The 22,989-nt window shown below is 45.5% G+C and overlaps 1 protein-coding gene across 2 annotated transcripts in view; it reads left to right on the top strand.

Annotated features, from left to right (window-relative positions):
* The window catches only part of CCDC149 (coiled-coil domain containing 149), a 100,152-nt gene that overhangs the window by 26,758 nt on the left and 50,405 nt on the right, over window positions 1-22,989 (top strand). For both annotated transcript variants that reach the window (XM_073891490.1, XM_025887795.2), the window contains exons 2-3: window positions 6,706-6,867; window positions 8,825-8,863. In XM_073891490.1, the coding sequence (XP_073747591.1) occupies window positions 6,706-6,867; window positions 8,825-8,863 (201 nt within the window). The remainder of the gene's footprint in view (window positions 1-6,705; window positions 6,868-8,824; window positions 8,864-22,989) is intronic.

Genomic DNA, 22,989 nt, shown 5'->3' with positions numbered 1-22,989 from the left:
TCCTCCAAGTAGTTTTCCCCCCTGCCCATACACCCACCCCCTCATCCCACGCTTGCCTCAGTTGGTGACCTTCATTAAATATTTGTCCAGTGAATGAGTAAATGCACAGAGTGGCTTACTACAGAATAGTAGTGAACAAGCTTGTAGAATGATGGCCCACAGTAAATGTGTAACAATATGCAGGGGTGTGTGTGTTTATTCCTACACACATGTTCGAAAAGAAAAGTTTGGTGAAATTGCATGGGATGCACATTGCCATCTGTTCTATGCTGCATCTTTTTTTGTTTTTGTTTTTTTTAAAGAAAATGAGGGGTTGCAAGTGAATTGATCTCGCTACCCAGATGAAGGTGTCACGACCCATGACTTGGAAAACACTGTTAGAGAATATACAGCAGCCAGGGACCTTGTTCTTTGCAGTTTTGGGCAAGTCGCTGGGGTTATCTGTGAGGTCTATCCCAGTTCCAGCATTCAATGCTAATTCTAAAGAAAAAAGAAAATACGAGCTATGGGAATAGACACATAGCATTATGGCAGCTTGAAGATTTACTGCACGTAATGTACTTTTCGTTTTTCCTGGTCTACACGAGGAAGTCAAAATCTAATGAACGCTTAGGTTTGGGACAATTACTGTTTGAGGAAGATCAGGTGTTAGTCACACACGTGTCATTGAAACTATGTAGGGATTAGCGAGGGAGACTTTCAAGTAAAAGTCAGGTTCCCTATCTAAAATCCTTGGGCCCCAGAGGTGTTTCAGATGCAGGAGTTACTGGAATCTGAGAGGAAATGCCATAAGCATACGGTACATTATATATTGGCCCCAGCAGAGTCTAGGGCGGTGACTTAGTCAATAATCAAACACATTGATTTGTCTTCAGCAAATGTATGAATATTCACATTTAATGGCATAAAGACCATAAACGCCCTCACATGACTGGGGTCACTAACCGGACGTGAACACATTTTCGGCTTTCAGAATGCTGTGGGATACAGAAAAACCCATAAGGGATTGTGGAAATAAGGTTTGTTATCCAGGTATCATGTTTTTCATTTTCAAAATCAACAGGACTGTTTATCCCTTCGGGAGAAAATATTTGTTGAATGGGTGGCTGAGACCAGCAACAGCTTAGAGAAAACTGTTCCAACCTGGCCACTCTGGAGGAAATAGCCCTCTGGTTCTTTTCTGATGCCCTGTAGTTTATCCCATTTCTTATAAGTGGATAGAAACCTTATTGCTTCCACTTGGCTCCCTCTCAAGGAGCACAGGGAAGAGATGCTTGTGGAGTCTTTTGTTTTTTCCCTTCTTCCTTCAGGCCTTGTCCGAGGAAAGGAGAGGCAGACCCCCGAGATTTGGAGGGGAATGGGGGAAGAGATGAAGGTTTCGCTCTTTTGTTTCCGATCTAAAAAGTAGCCAAATTCAAAACCACCCTTCCTTAGCTTCCTCATGCTGGGAATACCAACTCCACATAGGAACCGACTCCATGAATATTCTGGTATTTTTCTTTTTCACAGAATGCTTAGTTTATTGGGCACTGGGGCCTTCCAGGGGTTGGCTCTACAGAGATCTGGGTTCAAATTCTGACTCTGCCCGCCCCTTGGCACATTACATAAACCCTTCCACACCGTACACAGTGATAGCAGAGTCACCTCACGGTGTTGCTGGGAGGATTGAAGGCACCCATATGCGGAAAGCATTTGTCGCAAAAACTTTGTTTTTGGTTAATCATGATAATAAGAATAATGGATCTTCATCTTTGTGGTGGCTTGGCAGAAGCACAGAGCAGGGGCATCCTCTCCACTGGTCTCCCTACGCTCGCATTCTTTGATACAGACTGCGGGAGTCAGGACGGGCTAAGTTAGGCTCTGGTAACAAACACTTCCCCCAGATCTGTACCTTAACACCACGGAATTTTACTTCTGGATCATGTCACTTTCTCTGTGGACCCAAATGACTCTCCAAGGCAAGTCGTCCGCTGTGTTGGCACCGCACTCCAGGCGGTTTCATTCTCTTGGCCCCACCTGCTTCCATACCCGTTGCAGCCGCGGAGGAGAAGGTGTGGTGACTCTTACGTTGACTCTTAAGTGCTTTCACCCTGGGAGAACCTCCTGTCCCTGCCAGGCCCATTTTATGGGATAAAGCAAGTTACATGGCTCTACCTTACGCCAAAGCATGGGGAGGGATAGTCCTGCCATGGGCCTGGAAGGAAAGGAGAGCTGGAAATATTAGAGACATTCATGTCAACCACATAGGCATTAACCTTTTCTCATTCTGCCGTAAATGGTAATGGGTGGTGTCCGATAGCCCCTGCCATATAGAGATTCTGGAACTGCCACGGTCATGGATGATCTTTGGAAACTGTTGAGCCAGTTCTGTCCTAGAAAAGGCAGAGGAAGCAATTTCTGGATGCTTGAAGTAAGTCCTACCTCCGGGACGGGAGCCCCCTACCCACCCCCCCCCCCCGCCCCCCCCCCCGCACCGTGTTTTCCCGCACACCCTTTACCCCCAGTGATATTGGATTGTGGTGTTAAAATTATGAGTTCCTAGGGGCACCTGGGTGGCTCAGTCGTTAAGCGTCTGCCTTCGGCTCAGGTCATGATCCCAGGGTCCTAGGATCGAGCCCCGCATCGGGCTCCCTGATCCGCGGGAAGCCTGCTTCTCCCTCTCCCACTCCCCTTGCTTGTGTTCCCTCTCTCGCTGTCTCTCTCTCTATCAAATAAAAAAAAAAAATTATGGGTTCCTCAAGTTGCGGGGCACCCTTGGGAACTCCTCTCATCTTCCAGGCAGTGTGTGTGTTCTGTTCTGTGGCTTTTCCAAGGCCCCCGCAGTTCATGATTAGCTCCTCTCGAGACCTACTTCTGGATGGAGGCCTCCTGGCTCTGCCTGCTGATTTTCTGCCGTCCACCTCCTCCATCCTCTACACTTACCCCATCCTCCTTTAGGAGCTGAAATGTCTCAAGCACAGTAACTTGGTTGGTCCAGCTTTCTGTTCTATTTTTGGTCCCTCCCGAAGCTGGGGCTGGATCCCTGCACTTGCCCGTTGTTCAGAGCTGCCAACAAGGAAGGCTCTTCAGGACCTCTTCCTTTCCTTCCAGTTTTTTTGTTGTTTTGTTTCCAAACAGAGGGCTAGGAAATGGGTCATTTTAACAGCTGCCACCACGTGGACTGAACTATAACCATTTTAGAACGAGTATGAGAAATTCCTTCCCATTCCCCAGGATCGCCCCCTCTGATGTGGTTTTCGAATATAGGTGAGGTTTGGTGGGGTGAGGTCTGGAGCCAACGACCAAGAAAGAATTCTTGAGACGTCTTTGATGCAAAATGGTAGTTCATTAAAGCATAGGACCCGTGGGCAGAAGGATCTGCTGCCTGGGGTTGGGGGGCTGGCTGATTAGATACTATGGGGTTGGGGGAAATGAGGAAAAAGGGAGGTTTCGAGAAAGAAGTTTCACATGTTAAAGGATACCGGAGGCCTTGCCATTGTTGAGTTAAGATTGTTTACCCCTGTAGTAAGGCATTAACAGTAGATAGTTGGGAGCTTTCTGAAGGAACATTACACTTTGCCTGCTTCAAGTATTTGTCAATGGGTTATAGATTATAATGACATTTAATTGTATTTACATTCCCTTCTGGAAGACCATTGATAGAATTGCTTTGTTCTTGTAAATTGCTAAGACTTGTGTAAACTGAGGGAGACTCCTGTCTTGTAGAATTGTGACTTCTATAAGACCTTAACTCTTAACTATTTACGGCAGCTAGGAGTGCATGAGGAATGTCACATATATCCCATGGGGGGGGTGTGGGGTGTGAGCTTCTGCTTTGTCCTCAGCTTGCCTTCTGATCCCTCATCACCTACACACACACACACACACACACACACACACACACACACACACACCCCTCCTAGAGTTTTCTACTGTTATTTTGACAAAAGATGTAGGCTCTTTGGCCGGGTGCAGGAAGACAGAGCCCGTGCATGCACTTGTTCAGAACCCATCTGGGCTACAAAAAGTGGCACAGATAGCCCCAGAACGGTCCCGGGACCGTGCCTTGCCCCTGGACCTGCGGGCCCCTGCCGGCCTCTCTCACTGTTGCAGTTAGGGTTCTAACTCCTGAGGCATCATGAAGCTGGAGGCCTCTAGAGCCTGGGTTTTCAGACTGTGGCCAGAGTAAGAACCCCCTGTGCAACGGGCTAACAATGCAGGTTCCTGAGCCGGTACTGGAGACTCAGGACCGGGCATCCGCATTTTCACAAGCACCTCCCCCCCACCCTGGCGGGGGGCACACAGAGCAGTGTTTTCTAGCCTTCCTTCTTGATGCTGCCACACCAGGGTCAGGGGGCTAGGGGGGAGCTGTCCCATCTTCAGGGCAGGACCACTTTGAGCTGCTTCAGAAATGAGGCTTCAGCCTGACATTCATTCTCTTGATAAAAATAAATGGCACGGAGGGCAATTTTTGTCATTTGCTGTTCTAGACCATAGTAAGCAGAAGGAAGATCATTCGAGCAGTGGGTTCCTAAAGACTGCCCTTTTGCTGCTGTTGGCTTTAGGTTCTGTATGGAAGGCATTTGTTTTCTGACCCCGTGGGACGGGTATGATTGTCCTGTTTTCCCTGCCCTGAAGGGGATCCAAGTGCAGTATTGCTGCTCAGCAGATCCCAGGTCACTCTCTTCACAGAGGCCTCTGTGCCTGTTTTCTGCCAGGTACTTTGGACCCAAGGGAAGGGAGTCCTATCACTGCCCTTCCCAGCTTCCGAGGCCCTATTTGAACCAGGCCTTGGGAGAGAAACAGCTTCTCTCTTGGATCCTAACGGACAGCAGGTCAAGTTCAGGGAACCTAAATTTCCACTTTGCCGCTGAGGGGTGGCCCTTACCTGTTCCCCTTCAGGAGACCGGATGTTACAGCTAATCTCGCCTATGGCACCTTACAATGTCTCCACACAATTGGAATTTTCTTCCCCAGTTGGAAGACAGTATCTTTGGGGCCTCAGAGTTGGATCTGATGAATCGAAGGGACAAAGGTGGCCATTTTTGTGCCACCAATACTAACAGCACTGACAACCGAGGCTGCCGATCGCAGGCAAAGAACCAAAGGCACAAGGGCAGATCTGTTAAATTGTGTGTAAATGGGATTTTTTCCTGTGAAATCTCAATACCTCCCTTAGGACATTGCCGGTTAGGTTTTTGAGCCTCTCTCCTCTGATATTTACTCGTTGGGGATTTTACTCCTGAGAAATCACAGTGGCAACAGAACCATTTTTTGCCTCCATGAAGACGATGTCAAAGTCTTAAAAATCCAGGACGTTTTAAGGCAGGATTCCAACCTCATTACTGCCAGGAATAAGATTCACCCAAGGTGGAAGTGTCCTCTCTTAGAACTCAAATCTGTCTCAGAATGGCTTTTCTTTCCCCTTTGTTTTTGAAGCTAAGTAATTACTTTTTTTTTTTAAGGAAAAAAAATTGTGCTAATGCACAAAACTCTTTTTCCCCTTTCATTTATTTGAAATTGAACTTAACAAAGTCAGTTCCAAGCAAGCACTATATATGAGTAATGCTTTTTGTCCAATAAAAGCATTGACTTCAATGGTATGGGAGCGCTGATTCCCTCTCTGCTTTGTGTGAGCGTCCATAATGACAAAGTGCTCACGTCAGCGTGTATAATGAAACTATAAATTGTTTTCATGAATGCTCTGAATTTGGTCTTTTACGGGGCAAATTCAAAAGGTATTTAATGCCACATTTCACATACGTAAATAACCCCAGACGGTGCAGTATGTCCAGTAAAAGTAAAGAGTTCCAGTCAGGCTCACACTGGCCCATGTGGTGGGTGATTATCAGGTGAGGGTGGTTCATGGTCAGTGTGAGGGGTGGGGGATGGGGAGAAGGAGGGACAAAGAAATCCTGTCTCTCTGAGGAAGAGTTCCAGCCAAGTACTCCCAACTGTTTGGGGGCAATCAAAGTGTGGCTAAACAGAGTTGGTCCCTGGGTAGTGGGTGCCTGCATTGGAATTATGAACGTTGTACACATCTTGGTGGAGGTAGTGAGCAAACATTCTCAGGTGAGAAAATGTCTGCTGGGTTGAATGGGCAAGTGAAATCTACTGCAGTGATTTATAGTTCAATTAAGTCATTTCTAATAACACTTTTTGTATTTCTTTATTATAGTATAGCCATATGGGTTTCTTCTAGAAAATTTAGAAAACATGGAAAAGCACAAAGAATAAAATTGTAAAAAACACGTGTCAAGAGTTGTTACCAATATTTTTACAAAATTTGTATTGAATGATCTTTCTGTGTATATCATTTCATTGGATTTTAATAAAATTTTACATAATCTTACTGAATATATAAATCCTTTTAAAACAAAATTTGGGTCCAACTATCTATCTATCCGTGTAACTTAAAAAATTTTGCTTTTTTACTTATATGTCAGTTAAATTATTTTATCCGTTTATGCCAGTCTGCTGAAGTTCATGAACACCCAAGGTTTTGGTTCGGTGGTGAGGGGCGTACATCTGGTACTGTAGCAGTCTGCATAGTGTATGCTTACTGCGTAAGTCATTTACTGACCAATGTCTCTGGGTATATGTTCTCTAAAAACAAAAAACTCCACAAAACAAAACCAACCGGGCAGGATGCGTGAAACACAGGGTGTGTTAAATGGAGGTCTATTGACGTTTTTGACCAGCTGCTTGGATTTGTTTGTTTTGCAGTACCTAGTGTGTAAAAGAAAGCTGGAGAGTAAAAAGGAAGCCCTGCTGATCCTCTCCAAGGAGCTGGACACATGCCAGCAAGAAAGGGACCAGTACAAACTCATGGCCAATCAGCTTCGAGAGCGCCACCAGTCCCTGAAGAAGAAGTACCGGGAGCTGATAGTACGTCTTACGTCACGGCAACGTTCTTGTGCCCTCATTAAGATAGAAAGTGGGTTACGCTGGAATTAAAATTTAGAAAGAAAAAAAGTGAGGATTTTAACATGCCAGTTCTTAAAAAAAAAAAAAAAAAAGGATCGCATTCAAACAGTTCCCAAAGTGGAAAAATGAAGAAGTGCAAGTTGTCACCCCTATTTCCTCCACAACCCAGCCCCAGTCGCTGGCTGGTGTGTCTGTGCTTCCAGACTGCTTGCCCCAGCACCTATGGAATATGCACACATACACACGTGTTTGTACATGCCTCCTTATTAATTTATTTGTATGGGGCTTTTTTATCATTTTGTTGTTGTTGTTTTGTTTCTTTCTTTCTTTCTTTTTTTTTTTTTTAAGTAATCTCTACACCCAGGGTAGGTGGGGCTAAAACTCACCACCCGGAGACCAAGAGTTGCATGCTCTACCCACTGAGCCAGCCAGGCGCCCCTGTATGGGGCTTTTTAAAGAGGATTCGTATTATAAATCTGCACTAATCCAGAAGCCACTAGCTACATGTGATTATTTAAATTTCATTTGAAATTAATTAGAATTCAGTAGAATTGAAAACTCTGTTCTTCAGTCTCAGCACATTTCATGGGTTCAATCCCCACAGGTGGCCATTGGCTACCGTATAGGATTACGTGGATATAGAGGATTTCCGAGATGGTCGCTGTATTGGACAGTGAGATACAGAGCGTTTCCATCGCTGCAGAGTGCTGTTGGTCAGCACTGTGTCGAGGTTGTTCCAGCACTCACCTTTCACTCAGTACTTTGTCTGGGTCGTCTCTCTAGGCCATACATACAAATTTAATTCATCTTTAAAAACAGTTGCATAGTAACATTTCCATAATTTCTTTAACCTTTCCCTTGTCCCAGGCATTTAGATTCTCTCTGGGTTTTCATGTGGTGAGATTTTTAAGGATACAGATTATACTGAGATGGAGGGTACCGATAGCAGAGCACTATTCTGCATTGTACTTTTTTCTCTCACGGATATGATCTCTGTTTTTGAGCGCCGACCCAACGGCTAACATTTAGCTGTCTGTGCTGGGGTCATTGAACTGTCCTGGAGCAGAAATAGAATAGGAAGATTCCACAGGTCAAAATAATGTTGACTTACATTCGGGCAGCATCGGAGAGAAGCGTGCTCATTAACTGAGCATTTACACGTTCACCTGAGCTCTTTTTATTCCAGGTGGCGCCAGAAGGTGGGGGGGATTGAATCGTTTTAAGACAGAAAGTATGATAGGAGTGCAAGTTCCCAGTTAATTCTCTCTCACTTTGAGCATGTCCTATCCCCTCTTCCTACCGCCCCCAAAATTGTTCAGCCCATAGAGAAAACTCAAGCGTGTGCACGTCCACTATCATGCCTTTGGTTCTAACTTTTTAAAAGAGGGATTCAACTCAAACCAAATGAAATACTGTCTGGTTTGGCTCTGCTCAAAAACAATTTTGATAAATCCAGTTTATTCATGCATTTACTTGATTCGTATGGTTTTAGAAAGTATATAGGTTTGGTCCTAAGTGGAACTGATTTCTTAGAGGTGTTTCCAAAATAACTGGTTCAGTTTATACCTAATTTTTTTAAGTATATTTGAGGGGCACCCAGGTGGCTCAGTCGATTAAGTATCTGCTTTCAGCTCAGGTCATGATCCCAGGGTCCTGGGATCAAGCCCCATGTCAGGCTCCTGGCTCAGCAGGAAGCCTGCTTCTCCCTCTCCCCACCCCACTCATGCTCTCTCTCTCTCTTTCTCTCAAATAAAAAAAAAAAATGTTAAAAAGAAAGTATATTTGAATTTGGTTCAGCACACTTGATTTCAGGGGGCAGGAGTGGGAGGGTCGGAATTTAGTTCAGAGTTTGGTTCAGTTCCTTAAATTTAAGCACGTATTTTTTTTTAAGTAAAGTGTAACATTTGTTTCTTTTTAGGATGGAGATCCGTCACTTCCCCCTGAAAAGAGGAAACAGGTAAGACTTATTCCTGAAGTTTAGTGACTCTTGGGTTGTTCAAGCTGATACCTTACAATGACTGGAGGAATCAGGGAATCCAAATTGTGTAGAGAACTTCTCTTAGCTTCCCAGAATCCTTTTGTGTTACAGAGTGGGGGAGTGGATGGTAGAGAAATGCTCTCTGAGAAGAAGGGTTGGCGGTGCGGGGCTGGTGTGGAAGGAAACCCAGTGAGGTCCAATGGAGGGGAAGGCGGCACACCAGTTGACAGCATTCCCTTTCTTGTTGGGAATCCTGTCAGGAGCCATGAGTTGGGAGCTCAGGGCTATCACTCTTTAGCATACTGTTATGGATGGATTCTGATCTCCCATTTAGCCTTTACCACTTCAGGCTTTTAAAACGTCTCACCAGCAAAACTCACATGTTCTTTTCTACTAAAATGGTAGCCAACGTTGTTTATAGGTGAATCCATTTTTTCCCCATAGATTTTAGATACTTGTGTTGTTGAACAAATCCTTATATATTTGTGGATCTGTTTCTGAACTTTCATTTCTGTTCCATGGAGCTTCCTGTGTAGTCCCGGGGTTGTACCACATTATTCTAATGGTTTTGGCTTTACAATACTTGTGACATATGTTTGGGTAGTCTCCTTCCCTTGCTCTTGCTATTCACGTGTTTCTTATTTGTTACTTTTTCCAGATAAAACTTACAAACATTTTATCAAGCCTTTCTCTTATTCCACCAAAACCAACCAACCAACCTATTGGTATTTTGATTGAAGCTTTGTTAAATTTCTAGATTAATTTGGGGACAGTTAAGATTTTCATAACAGGGTGCCTCGGTGGCTCAGTCATTAAGCATCTGCCTTCGGCTCAGATCGTGGTCCCAGGGTCCTGGGATCGAGTCCCACATCCTTCTCCCTCTCCCACTCCCCCTGCTTGTGTTCCCTCTCTTGCTGTCTCTCTCTCTCTCTGTCAAATAAATAAATAAATAAAATATTTTAAAAAAAGATTTTCATAACATTATGTTCAGGAATATCATAAATCATATTTCTTTTAATCCAGGTGTGTAATACATATATATGTTGTTGTTTTCCAAATATATCTCTGTCAGACCTTTCCTCAACTTCGTAATTGTTCTCTACTGACATGTCCTGAATTACAGCTTTTTATTTGCTTGAAGGGAGCCCAGATGATGGTGATGTTAATGCTGTGTGTTCCACGTTATGGAGAAGCCTCTACCCCAGAACAGGGCTTCAAAACTGGTAGATGCAAATAAAGATACAGGAATTGCTTTGTCTCTTCATAGCTCTAATGGCTAACTCAACATCCTATTTTTGTTCATTGACAATAGACCTGATCTCAAACATAAACTCGTTGGGTCCATTTCCTTGAGATTTTTGATACTGAGTAAATAGTATGCCCAAGACACACACACACATACAAACACACACACGGGACTTTTAAACTGCAACGCAACTCAGCCCTATGGTTACCCATTTGGTTATTTAGTTTTGCTCATTCTATATTCTCTTCCTATTTTATTTATTTTATAATGCTTGAGGTTTGACCTAAAGTCAAATTTTGCTATGGAGCTAATTTTTTTTAAACAAAATTACAAGGATGTAATTTTATCATGAGTGTCTAAAAATTGGGCTCCTTAATCTGGAATTGCTAGATGTTTTTGTGTTTTTGGTGGCTATGAACAGTCATCTTTGTTGAGGTTTTTGAGTTTGTTAGTATTCATGAAGGGGTTTTACAGTTTAAGTGAATTCATGTACCGTGACTTTATAATAAAAAATTTACATTGACTGAGGAGAATCTGAAGAATTCCAGTAAGTCTGTCAAGCTGCATTCATATAGCTCTGAGAAAACAAGTTCAATGTCCTAAGCGTTGGCTTTTTAGACTTGAATATGGTGTTCAGTTTCTGTCCCTTTGGGATTTGTACATGGGTGTGACTTTGCCTCTGTATCCTTCCTGCCTGGGTTGGAACCTCTGACTTGCTGCATGAAATAGGATGCGTTGGGGTACAGGCGACTGAAATTCTAAAGTGTTTAAACAGTAAAGAAATCAATGGCCTTGCAGAACCAGAAGTTCAGAGGTAGTGCTTCCTACTTCTTCTCCATTGTGTGTACTCCTTCTCTCCATTGTGCCGCACTTGGCAAATAAAAACACAGGACACCTGGGGGGGGGGGGCCTAGAGGGGCACAGTCTGCCAAGTGTCCAACTCAAGCATTGGCTCAGGTCATGATCCCAAGGTCATGAGATCGAGCCCGGCGTTTGGGCTCCACGCTGAGCCCCCGCGCTTGTGTGCATGCACACGCTCTCTGTCTCTCTTAAATAAATAAATCTTAAAAAAAATACGGGACACTTGAGAAATTCCGATTTCAGATAGACAATTAGAACTATTTTAGTATAAAAGTATGGCCTTTGGGGCACCTGGGTGGCTCAGTCGATTAAACATCTGCCTTTTGATCTCAGCTCAGGTCAAGATAATGATCTCAGGTCCTGTGTTCAAGGCCTATGCTGGGCTCTACGCTGGGCATGGAGCTTCCTTAAGAAAAAAAAAGTATGACCCATGCAATATTTGGGACAAATTTATGCCAAAACATTTTTCATTGTGTATCTATAATTCAAACTGAACAGGGCAGCCTGTATTTTATCTGACCCACTCTACCACAGTGCCAATTTTAACATCAGCTTTCTCTCTTGAAGAGTAAGAGAACTCTTGAACTTTCTCTTTCTTCTTTGCTTAGAAGAAAGGACTTAGCTTTCTTCTACGGCTGGTTCCCCTAAGCAGGAGAGGCAAAACCCCCAGCCCTGAAATGGAAGTGCTCCTCTCCAGTCTAACTGGGCTAGTGTAGGACACGCTCCCATTCCTGGTCTACTGACATTCCCCGGGAGAGTGCCGTATGTTGATTGGCTTCGATTAATCACCGAGGATAGAAGGGCTGCTAGGAAGCCAGCAGTGACACCCAGTAAACTAATTGTGTGGCCTTGGGAAGGTTCCCTGGGTGTCTGAGTCTCAGTGGTCTCATCCATAAAATGGGAACAAATATGGTACCCACCACATAGTAGTGCTGGCAGATCCCTCCCTATGGTGCCTGGCAAAGGGTGCGCACCAGTGGATATGTATCATCCTTTCCTTCTCCTCCTCAGCCCCCTTAATTTTTTTTTTTTTAATCAGTTGTATATTTGTGTGTTGAATCTGCCTACCACGGCCCTTGTCAGGACCCTTCTGTTTACAGTTGGCAGGTTGAAGGGGCTGGGGCCACAGAGGAGGTTCCTGGCTCATAGGACCTCAGAGGGGTCGGTTGAGCAGTGAGCAGGGAGGCAGAGATGGAGCCAGGGCCTCAGGTATCCCAGCTCCCTCCTCTGCCCGCAGCAGCTGTCATTTTCTTTTTGTGGACTTGCCTTCTCTGTAGAACGGGAAGTGTGACTGTCGATCGCATGAGGACTACAGACTCCACATCTTTGATCTCTAGAAAAAAGTTGCTCCTCAGTCCCAAGTGAGAGCTCCTCTAGGCCAGGCTCAGGCTAGGGGCTCATCTCAGGGTCGGCCAGGCACAACCAGGCGTCCTGTAGACACAGGAGGCTTCTACTGTTGTCACATTAAGCCTGGGTAGGCAGTGTCATAACCATCTGCTCTACGCACCTTCTTCAGACAGTCTTGGAATGACCAATAGTGATGCTGGCAGCCAATGTTTTGGAGTGCCCACTCTTGCCGTGTGCAGGCCCTGTGCTCAACACTGCACTGTGGATGAGCTCATTTAGTTCTCACACAGCTGTTCGAGGTGGGTACTCCCATTGGTGTCCATCTGACAGATGAGGAAATTGAAGCCTACGGTGGTCAGGGAAATTACCGCAGGGAAATGATATAATTCACTGGGGTGGGAGCCAGAGTTGGAACCCCTGCCATCCACTCAGAGCTCATGCTCGGAGCCACCATGACTCAGCACCTATTTACAGAGCACCTCATGGGTGTCTGTGCTTATGGTCTTAGACAGTAGAGACACCGGTGTGAGAAAAGTCACACCCAAGTCCCCGAGCTTCTGGAACTTGCCTTGTAGGTAGGGCAACCACAGCTGTGTTTCCTCGAGAACGTCTCAGTTTTGTCCTGGCATAATTTGTATTAGTGCTCCTTTTCACTCTCCCAAACCTCTTGGTTTAGATGATAAATAATATAGTCACCTTAATTCTAGTAGAGATGCTATGAACCAACAATAAACAAAATAATCAAAATATATCGGATGTTAAAGGTCATTGGTGCTGTGGAGAGGAAAAACATAGCCCAACGCGAAGGAGAGAATTCTGGCTTAGTAATGGAAGAGATGTCTTGAGAAATAGTGGGGGGAAATAGTTCCAGGATTTGGAAAAGTAAAGAATTTTACCCATTCAAAATATGTTTTTTAAATTTTATTTACCTTTAGTTAGTTTATTTATGGAAGCATGTGACTGCTTTTGGGGGAGTGGTTGTTAAGATGCCTTCTTCATTAGCTCAGTGTGGGGAAGAAAACGCACCAGTAAGTGTTTAGGTACGGGTTGCTGTGAGACTTTGCATTTAGCCAGAAGCAGACAGCTTTGGCACACATGTGACAGGCCTGGGAGGGAGAGGCACAATGATTTTCTTCACTTTTTCGTCTAGCAGGAAGGGGGTAGAAGGATACACTCTGACCCAGGGTCACCCATATTGCATGTTTATCCCAAAGGCAAGACAGTGGGAAAAATATTTACCCCTCCAGCTGCAAAGCAAGTGCTCCTTATTTAAGCAGAAGGCACTGGAAAAAGAACCAGCTGTCAGGTTAACAGATGGGACATGGAAGTCAAAAGACCCACCTATTAGAAAAGCAGAATATGTCACACGGAGCCATCACGTTGCCCATCAGCCTTGTGTCTGGATTGGGAAGGAGGAATTTCTATGGTCTCTACTTAACTGTACTCTTCCCCTGTTCGTGTCTCAACTCAGAGGGAGAGATGGCTATGATCGCTGTTTTGGGCGGGATGTTTGTGTCCCCCCAACATTCATATACTGAAACTCTGCTCCCCCAGTGTGATGGTTTTAGAAGGTAGGGCCTCTGAAAGGTGGTTAGGATGAGAAGAGGTCGTGAAAGTGGAGCTGTCATGAATGGGATTAGTGCCCTTCAGAAGTCACGAGAGAGCTTGCTTTCTCTGCTCTGCTCCCCGCCCCCTGAGGATGCCCCAAGGAGTCACAACTCAAGAGGGCCCTCGCCAGAGCCTGACTGCGTTGGCACCCTGGTCTCAGATTATCAGCCCTTAGAACTCTGAAAAATAATCTTCCGCGGTTTATAAGCCCCCCAGACTATGGTATTTTGTCATAGCAGTTTGAGCTGACTACAGATGTATTTGAAGGTTCTTCTCAAATGTAGGTAGAAGCAATACCATGTCCTCAGCCTTGGTCATGCTTTGTGCTTTTCAGAGACCATATATGCATGTGTGTATGGACAAATGTGACCTCCCAACTCTCTCTGGAAGTCACGCTGGACAAATTAGGTCTTCCACAAAGTTGCAAGGCAGCATCTCGGCTCGCAGAGCAGGTGGTAAGAGCCTGGCTTCTGAGGTCTGATAGTACCAATGCGAATTTCACCCTTCCACCTGCCAGTGGGTGATCTCAGGCAAGCTGCCTGCCCTTTCTTAGATTCACATTCCTCCCCTCCAAAATGAACGTAATAATGAGACGTGTTTATAAAGCTCCTCTGAGGAACTGGTATGATAATGCTCATCATGCGCATCACCCGGTACTTGCTGAGTGCTCAGTGAATGTGGGCTGGTTTCTGTTTTTCCCGTGACTTGTCCAAGGTCACACAGCCAGTTCATAGAGCAGGACTAAAATCCAGATCTGCTAACTTGTAGTTCCGTGTTCTCGTTCGGGTTTTTTGTTCTATATTCGACTCTTAGACTGAGTGGGGAGGAAGCATAGTCAACGTTTAACCTAACCCATTTTGGAAGTCCAGAGACAAAATGCTTTGACGTGCTTAGACGTGGTGGAGAGCCAGAAACAGCTAGGATGTTTACCTGGTAAAGGCAGTGTTTTTCCCGTGGCAGCCAAGGGTCTGGTCGTGAATATCTTCCTGCCTCCTTTGTCCCCTCCTCAGACGACAGACCAGAACTTTCATGTTTGTAGTTCTAGAAATACAGTTGTCGAGGCTTTCTTTTAGAACTTAGAATCCCTGGGGCGCCTGGGTTAAGTCGTTAAGCGTCTGCCTTCGGCTCAGGTCATGGTCCCAGGGTCCTGGGATCGAGCCCCGCGTCGGGCTCCCTGCTCCGCGGGAAGCCTGCTTCTCCCTCTCCTGCTGCCCCTGCTTGTGTTCCCTCTCTCGCTGTGTCTCTCTCTCTGTCAAATAAACAAATAACATCTTTAAAAAAAAAAAAAAGAACTTAGATTCCCTTTTCAAACAACTCAATTTCCGATGGCAAATCATCCGTTGAGGAAGCTGTGAAGAAATCGTGACGACAGAGATGCACTGATAAGTTCTCATGGGGTATTGAAATGGAAGCGTCTTCTTGATGCTCTAGGCAGACTATGCGCAGAGCACCTCTTCACACCGCAGGGAGGGATCACCAGAAGATCTCAGGCAACCCTTTCAATAGTTTTCTTTTGCTAAACAAAGCTGCTCCTCCAAAGGAGGTAAAGGGAATTTGAATCATCTTGGGTGGGTGTTCTTGGGAGATGGGACTCTTTGGGGTCACAGCAGCGTACTCTTCCCCACTCAGAACCCTCCCTGGGTCAACAATCAGATGCATCTCTGTCGTCTCCCGTTTTGACTTCAAGCCGACATACCACAGGAGGTATTCCTCCTGGTTTAAGAGGCAGCCTTCACTGCCTTGCCTCGAAAAGTGACGGCTTATTTAGATGGTGACATGTGCCAGAATGCCGAGCCTGGAGAAATCGGATTATAGAGTGGCCCTCTGTGGGGTGGGACGGAGCCTTTTACTTCAGCAGAAAAGTCTTCTTGGTCAATCTTATTTTCCTCCGCCGGCGACTGCAAATCAGAGCAACTCTGTATGTGCGTCCTGGGTTTGAGGCCCACAACCTAAAACTTCCTTCAAAGATCTCAAGTGCTTTGAGATGTTTCTTTTCATGACTCTCTGAACAGCACGGCTTTCCTGTTCCACCAGGGAAGTTGGGAAGCAATCCAGGCCCAGCTTGCAGGAGCCCTCCCAAATCTTAGTAACTGTGACTTCATTCTGAGTACTGCAGCATCTTGCTATATCAGCTCTGGGGATCCTTGCAGGGAGTTTGGGAGGAAGGTGAGAGCGCCCCCCAATTTATAGATGAGGATGTTTAGGCTCGAGTAATCTAGAGTAATCCTTGAGAGGAGGCAGATGTAGAATCATAATGGCCAAGATGAAGCAAGCCTTCAAGTCAACAGCAACCTCCCAAAGCTACGGACGAGTGTTTGCCTATGGGCCCGGAAATGCATTCATTTGCAAGCGTGTGTTTTGAGATTATGAGGTGGGAGTAGGCTGCTGAAGGCTCCTTGCACAGTCGAAAAATATGTATGGAATGAGCTCTGGGTGGTTGTTTCTATGTAAATAGGAAAACTGTCACTGTAGCGGAGGCCATCCCTTTGGCAGTTGCTATAAATAGGGGGCCCTTGCTCAGCAAAGCAAGTCTCCGTCTATTACTATTAACATGGGAGTCGCCATAGACCAAAGCAGCGGAGTCGAAATTGCAATTAAATCTGCTATCAATCACACTGTTCAAGTATACTTGTTGTTTCATCAAATATTTTTTAAAATATATTCTTATATAATCTAGTACTTTGCCCTATCGAAGGTATGGCTTCAAGGAGTCCACAGCATCAATTTTTTTAAAGATTTTATTTACTTATTTGAGAGAGAGACAGAGAGCAATAGAGAGCGTGTATGTGAGAGAGAGAGAGAGAGAGAGAGAGAGAGAGCGCGCGCACAAGCAGTGGGGAGGGGCAGAGGAAGAGGGAGAAGCAGACTCCCTGCTCAGTCCCAGCCCAGGACCCTGGGATCACGGCGGAACTAAAGGCAGACGCTTAACCAACTGAGCCACCCAGGTGCCCCAACACACCATCAAACTTTTTAGCACCGCGTCCAGCAGCATAGTTTCTAAGTCTGATCTCTGTCTCTTGCCCCCTCACCCTCTCTTTTCCTTACTGTTCTTGAGGAAGTATGTAGGCCAAGGTTTTACCTGTCTCTCTGTCTCTTATGTACCTTTTTTCCCTCCCACTTTTGATGTGCACTCTTATGTCAGCAAATTGAGAAGTTACAGGACTTTCTGGTACACATCATTTTTACATTGTGATGTAGACTGACTTTTCCATGGCTAGGTTACTGCAACGATATGTATCGAATGAATTACAGAGGTTCAGGATGACATGAGGGATCGTCCCTGGAGTGTTGCCCCCGCCCCCTGGTTGCTGGTCTGAATTATTTAAGGACTCAGGTGGAAATATGTGGCCTGCCCCTTTTTCTACTCTTCCTGGTATCTGGGCTAGCGCAAGGATGGAAGGTGAATCTTAAACTTTTCATCTCTTTCTTTTATTTCGTGTTGTTGTTGTTGTTTCGCTCTATACTCTTAGGTTCAGTCAATGGGGGCCTGCCATTTTAACTAACAAAAGACAGAAGGAAAAGCATACAATTTTATGGCTATTTTATGTGTATGGGAGTTCACAGAAGAACTGAAACTCCAAGAAGTGGTTGGCTCGGGGGCTTATGTACCATTTTAATAAAAGAAAAGGGGTTTGGGCTTCAGGGGTTGATCAGGTATGGGAAAGTGACTAGGAAATGTTCAAGGAAATTAATGGAAGCTAAGGGGTATTTTAGTAAGCCTTGTTTATGCAGACTTCTTGGGGTGCCCCGAGTGGCTGTCCGGTGATGGGTTGCTTTCTTCTTCCTGGTATGGGAGAGGGCGGGACACCTTCACAAAGGGAAACTCACTCCCTGTTTTTAGGCACAAATGGGGAGGAGGGAAGGGAACTCTTTGTATCTGTTGATTCTCAATTGCCTGCCGCTCAAAATATCCTTTTGGCAAAGTGGAATATTTTGGAGTGGCAGATCCTGATCCCCTTCATGTCCATCTTTACTTTTCCTACTTCAGGGAGAAAAATGGTATATTGTGGATCATTTTCTCCCCATCTGAAGGATTCAGGGCTGTTTCTTGGCTCTAGCTCTTACCTCTACCACTGGGTTTTGATTCCCTTTTAAGTGCCATTAAATATGTCAGAACAGTTTACATTCTAGATGCAATACACTTTTTAAACTTATAAGAAGTGATGACAGGGAGACTAAAAAAAATAAATGATATATCACATTTGGCAATGACAATCATCACTGTTAAGGACTCTTGTTTTCATCTGTTTTTTAAGATTTTTTTTTTAATTTTTATTTATTTGAGAGCAAGAGTGAGCAAGATCACAGAGGGAGCGAGAGGGAAGCAGGCTCCCCGCTGAGCAGGGAGCCCGTTGTGGGGCTCATTCCCAGGACCCTGGGATCATGACCCAAGCTGAAGACAGACGCTTAACCGACTGAGCCACCCAAGTGCCCCAGGACTCTTGTTTTCAGTGATCAAGTAATCAACACTGGCTCACAAGGAAGGGGTTTCAGGACACTAGCTATAAGAAACAGCCCTGAATCCTTCAGATGGGGAGAAAATGATCCATGATATACCATTTTTCTCCCTGAAGTAGGAAAAGTAAAGACGGACATGAAGGGGATCAGGATCTGCCACTCCAAAATATTCCACTTTGCCAAAAGGATATTTTGAGCGGCAGGCAATTGAGAATCAACAGATACAAAGAGTTCCCTTCCCTCCTCCCCATTTGTGCCTAAAAACAGGGTGTGAGTTTCCCTTTGTGAAGGTGTCCCGCCCTCTCCCATACCAGGAAGAAGAAAGCAACCCATCACCGGACAGCCACTTGGGGCACCCCAAGAAGTCTGCATAAACAAGGCTTACTAAAATACTTACTTACTTAGCTTCCATTAATTTCCTTGAACATTTCCTAGTCACTTTCCCATACCTGATCAACCCCTGAAGCCCAAACCCCTTTTCTAGGATGCAGTGGGACTGGAAGGAAGTTGGAAGAACGGCTCTCCGGGCCGACGTGACTACCTGCCTTTAGTGAGAATGTCTGCCCCTAAAAGGAGGAAAGGTTGGGGTGAGATCCCCACTGCTCTCTCACCCTCCAGATCTTTGTCTCCACAGTAACTGTCAGGATTTGTGGCCTTCATCTTTGTGCAGAGAGAATTGCTGGGACCCGCATGGTGCCCACACCAAGGGCTGGTCCGGCAGCATGCCTCTGCAGACATCACTGGTAATTGGGGGTTGAGTTGTTCCTTGACGTGTGTCTGAACCCTTTCAGCCCTGGATGTCCCAGCCACGTTCCCATCCCATCTCGCTCACCTCTCTTCCCCATCACGATGTTAGTGAACTTGCAGCTGGAAAGAGTCACTGCGGTATATGGGTCCTATGATAAATGCCACTGTATTCATTCCCCTGTTAACAGAGCTAAAATGGCATCCTTTCACGTTGGCCCCGGCTAGATCTGAATATTTAAAAGAGGCTTCTTTCTAAACCTTTTTACGGTTTGCTGTTTGTGCTACCTCCTGCTCCAGAGATTTAGAGGAAAGATCTCTCAGTTTGGTTTTCCTTCCCTGCAAAAGCCTTCCCAGGGTTAGGCGGTCTGCCACTTTTTCTTTGACATTTCCTTTACATAGTGCTGCTCTAGCCAACTGATGGTCACAGGGTCCTTCTCAATAACACGGAGACAAAACACTCTGCATAGCTGATAAATTATAAGCAGGTGCCATGCGTTAGCTTGATGGATTGTTAGAGTGAGCGTGTGTGAGTCATGGGTGTTATTTTTGGTCAAAAGAATCGTGTGAACTTTTCTCCTCTATTTTGAGTGCTTCGAAATGGACTACTTTTCTTTCTTTTCTTTTTTTCTTTTTTTTTTCCCCCCCTCTTTAAGGTATATGTCAAGGAATTAGGTGCCCTATCAGAGCAGTCATTTTCCAGTTCCTGAAGTTATTGTTTTGGAGTTGAGGAGGCAGAAGGACTGAAAAGACTGAATAGAAAAGAAATGGGTGTTGACAAGTAACCCAGGCTGGGAAATGTGAAATTACAGCCACCGGCTTTGAAGCAGGGTGCCTCCCCCACCCGACCCTACCGCGGGGGTCAGTTTCAAAGCCGGGGTAGATTTCCTAGAGCCCAGCGTGGAGGCTCTGTGCTCCTAATTGACCACCATTCTGCGGCTAGTATACAAATGCCTGGCTTTATTTTGGTAGAATTCTTTTCAGCCAGCTGCCGAGTAAATAATGGTTGGCAGTCACATCACTGGCTCCAGAAATCGTTGTTTTCTGGAGCAGCTCTGTCCTCTGCTTCACGTAGCACTGGAACCTTTGATGTGTATACCGGGTACCTGCCCTGCGCTAATAGCCAAGTACCTGGGAGCCCGTTGAGCTTGGTGCTTTTCAAAGCAAGGCTCAAGGACCATGCTGGGGGGGCAGGCTACTGGCTTCTGGTCCACGATAAACACAGAAATTGAGGAAGTGTTCAGAAACATCTGTGGCAATTTGACAGCATGATTTTATGTCTGTTGACTCTACCAAACACTTGGGGTTTTTATCCTGATGTCACTTTAAATTCATTTTTTTAAAGATTGTATTTATTTACTGAGAGAGAGAGAGAGAGAGAACGCAGAAGAGAGGGAGAACGAGAAGCAGACTCCTTGCTGAGCAGGGAGCCCAACATGGGACTCGATGCCAGGACCCTGGGATCATGACCCGAGCCAAAGGCAGATGCTTAACCGACTGAGCCACCCAGGCGCCCAAATTCATTTTTCTAGAAATTGATTTTTATTGTATTTTACAAGAGTTCTACTCTGTGCTGGGTGGGATGCAGAAAACCAGCCCTTCCCCACTGACAGATCAAGTTGTACTTGTTTAGCTACTACTTGAGGCTGGTGAGTGAACATCAGGTCTTCCCACTACCTGAGGGGCTCAAGCCACTGTTGACTCAAAGAGGAAAGATTGGGGCTCCTGGGTGGCTCAGTCGGTTAAGCGTCTGCCTTCGGCTCATCATGATCCCGGGGTCCTGGGATCGAGCCCCGCGTCAGGCTCCCTGCTCAGCCGGGAGCCTGCTTCTCCCTCCCTCTCTCCCTGCTCGTGCTCTCTCTCTCTCTCAAATAAATAAATAAAATCTTAAAAACACCCAAAAAACAAAAAGGAAAGACTAAGGACATTGCAGGTATTTCGGGGAGGGGTGTCTGCTATTAAGTTTCCACTGGTACTGTTTTTACAATTTTAATTTTAATTCCAGTATAGTCTACATGCAGTGTTATATTAGTTTCAGTGTATAGTAATGATTCCACAACTCTATACAGTACTCTGCGCTGGTCACGACAAGCGTGCTCTTGATCCCCTTCACTGTCACTCTTACGAGCATTTGTTCCTGAGCACCCCTTCCACTGGTTAGGAAGAGGCAGGTGCCGTGAAGCAGAATTTGTCTGTGTCTCCTGCAGAGGGGTGCTGAACTGCTGCTTCCCCGCCCCTCCGTGGGGCCAGTCCCTCTGGTCTGTGAAGGAGGGATTATGCTTGCTGAGCCAATGTCTGGGAAATGTTCTGGGGTTCCGTGGAGAGAAAGCAGAGGCAGCCCACTTGGGCTACCGTGTGCTAAGGAAGGAGAGCTGCAGATGGAGGGGAGGAACTGGGAAAGCGAAGACAAGAGTTGAATTATCACTGCACTTCGGTCCCTGGGGTCGGCCTGCTCTTGTGTCCTTGAACTGCTCTCCAGAATGGAAATCGGGAATTGTGTGATGTGACGGGAGAGGGAGCGAGGGAAGCTGGGTGCCTTTTCCCCTATCTGGAACTTGCCGCCCTCCCATCCACAAGGCTCATGCTGGCTCTCTCTGCTTTTTTAAATCTTGGTTTAAATGTGGTCCTTTCCTTGGACACACTCTGTTCCCTTTGCCCACTTCATTTTTCTCGTCATCCAACCACTGGGTCATTCTATATTTTATGGCAACATAATGTAACTAATGTAATATCATCTATTCAAATGTGAGTTTACAAGGGCAAGGCATTTTGTCTGTATTGCTCACTGCTGTATCTCCAGAGTCTAAAACAGTGCCTGGAACATGGTAGGTGCTCAATAAACATTTGTTGTATAAGCGAACAGATGAGTAAGGAACAGTGAAGGGGCAGGATCACTAAAGAGCCAGTTGTGTCCAAGGAGGCATTTGGCCATGTCTACCCAGCTGTTCGCTGAGTGGTTGAGTTGGGGCCACTGGAAGGACACAGTCAAGAGGAGCTAACCAACCCTTAAACCAGGACCTACTGTATACGAAGCACTGTGGTAGGTGTCCTATGTTCATTCGTTATTCAGTTTGGGTATCACATCACCACACGAGGTACATGTGGTTAGCCACATTTATGGATGGGGACACTCAGGAGGTTGAGGAATTCACCCATGGTCACCCAGCCCTGTAAGTGGCAGAACTGGGATCCAGCTTAATTGATCTAATTTCCTTTTTTAAGTGTAAGATGGGAATTAATTTTCTGCATCCTTCACCAAATTTTATCTGATAAGAACAGAAATCTGGGAAAATCAGAATACAACTATTCTAAAATATGAACCTTGCACATACGAGGTTGAAAATTAGATTGCATTGTCGAGTAATACGGGGCTTGGTTAAATCCAGCCAGTGGGGATGGGTCAGGTTTCCACACAAGACTCTGTGCCCAGCACTGGCTTCAGTGTTGGTACATATTGTTAATATTCCATATTCTTCCCTAGGCTGAGACCATAACCTCCAGACTCAGCATATTGTCTCTCATTTAGAAAATATTTATGGAGCATCTACTAGGTGCTTGGGGCAGATCCATAGAGAGAACAAAGTTCTTTGCCCTTCATGGAACTTCTATTTTTGTAGAGAGAGGGAGGCAGGAAATAAGTAATAAGCAGTAGGCCATGAAATAAATTACATGGTATCTTAAAAGGTGGCATGGGCTACAAAAGAAAAAAAATTGGGAAGGGGCTTGGAAGATCAGGGTGGAGGTGAGCAGGTTGTAGTGTTAGCTCGAGTGGTCCAGGTGGGCCCTGTTGAGACTGTGGCTTTTGCACAAAGGCCTGAAGAAGGTAAGAGGGAGAGGGAGC

Source organism: Callorhinus ursinus, unplaced genomic scaffold (assembly GCF_003265705.2).
Source record: "Callorhinus ursinus isolate GAN/ISIS: 27379988/994484 unplaced genomic scaffold, GSC_fseal_2.0 scaffold4, whole genome shotgun sequence".
Lineage (NCBI taxonomy): Eukaryota > Metazoa > Chordata > Mammalia > Carnivora > Otariidae > Callorhinus > Callorhinus ursinus.
This window is presented reverse-complemented; position numbering and strand designations above follow the sequence as displayed.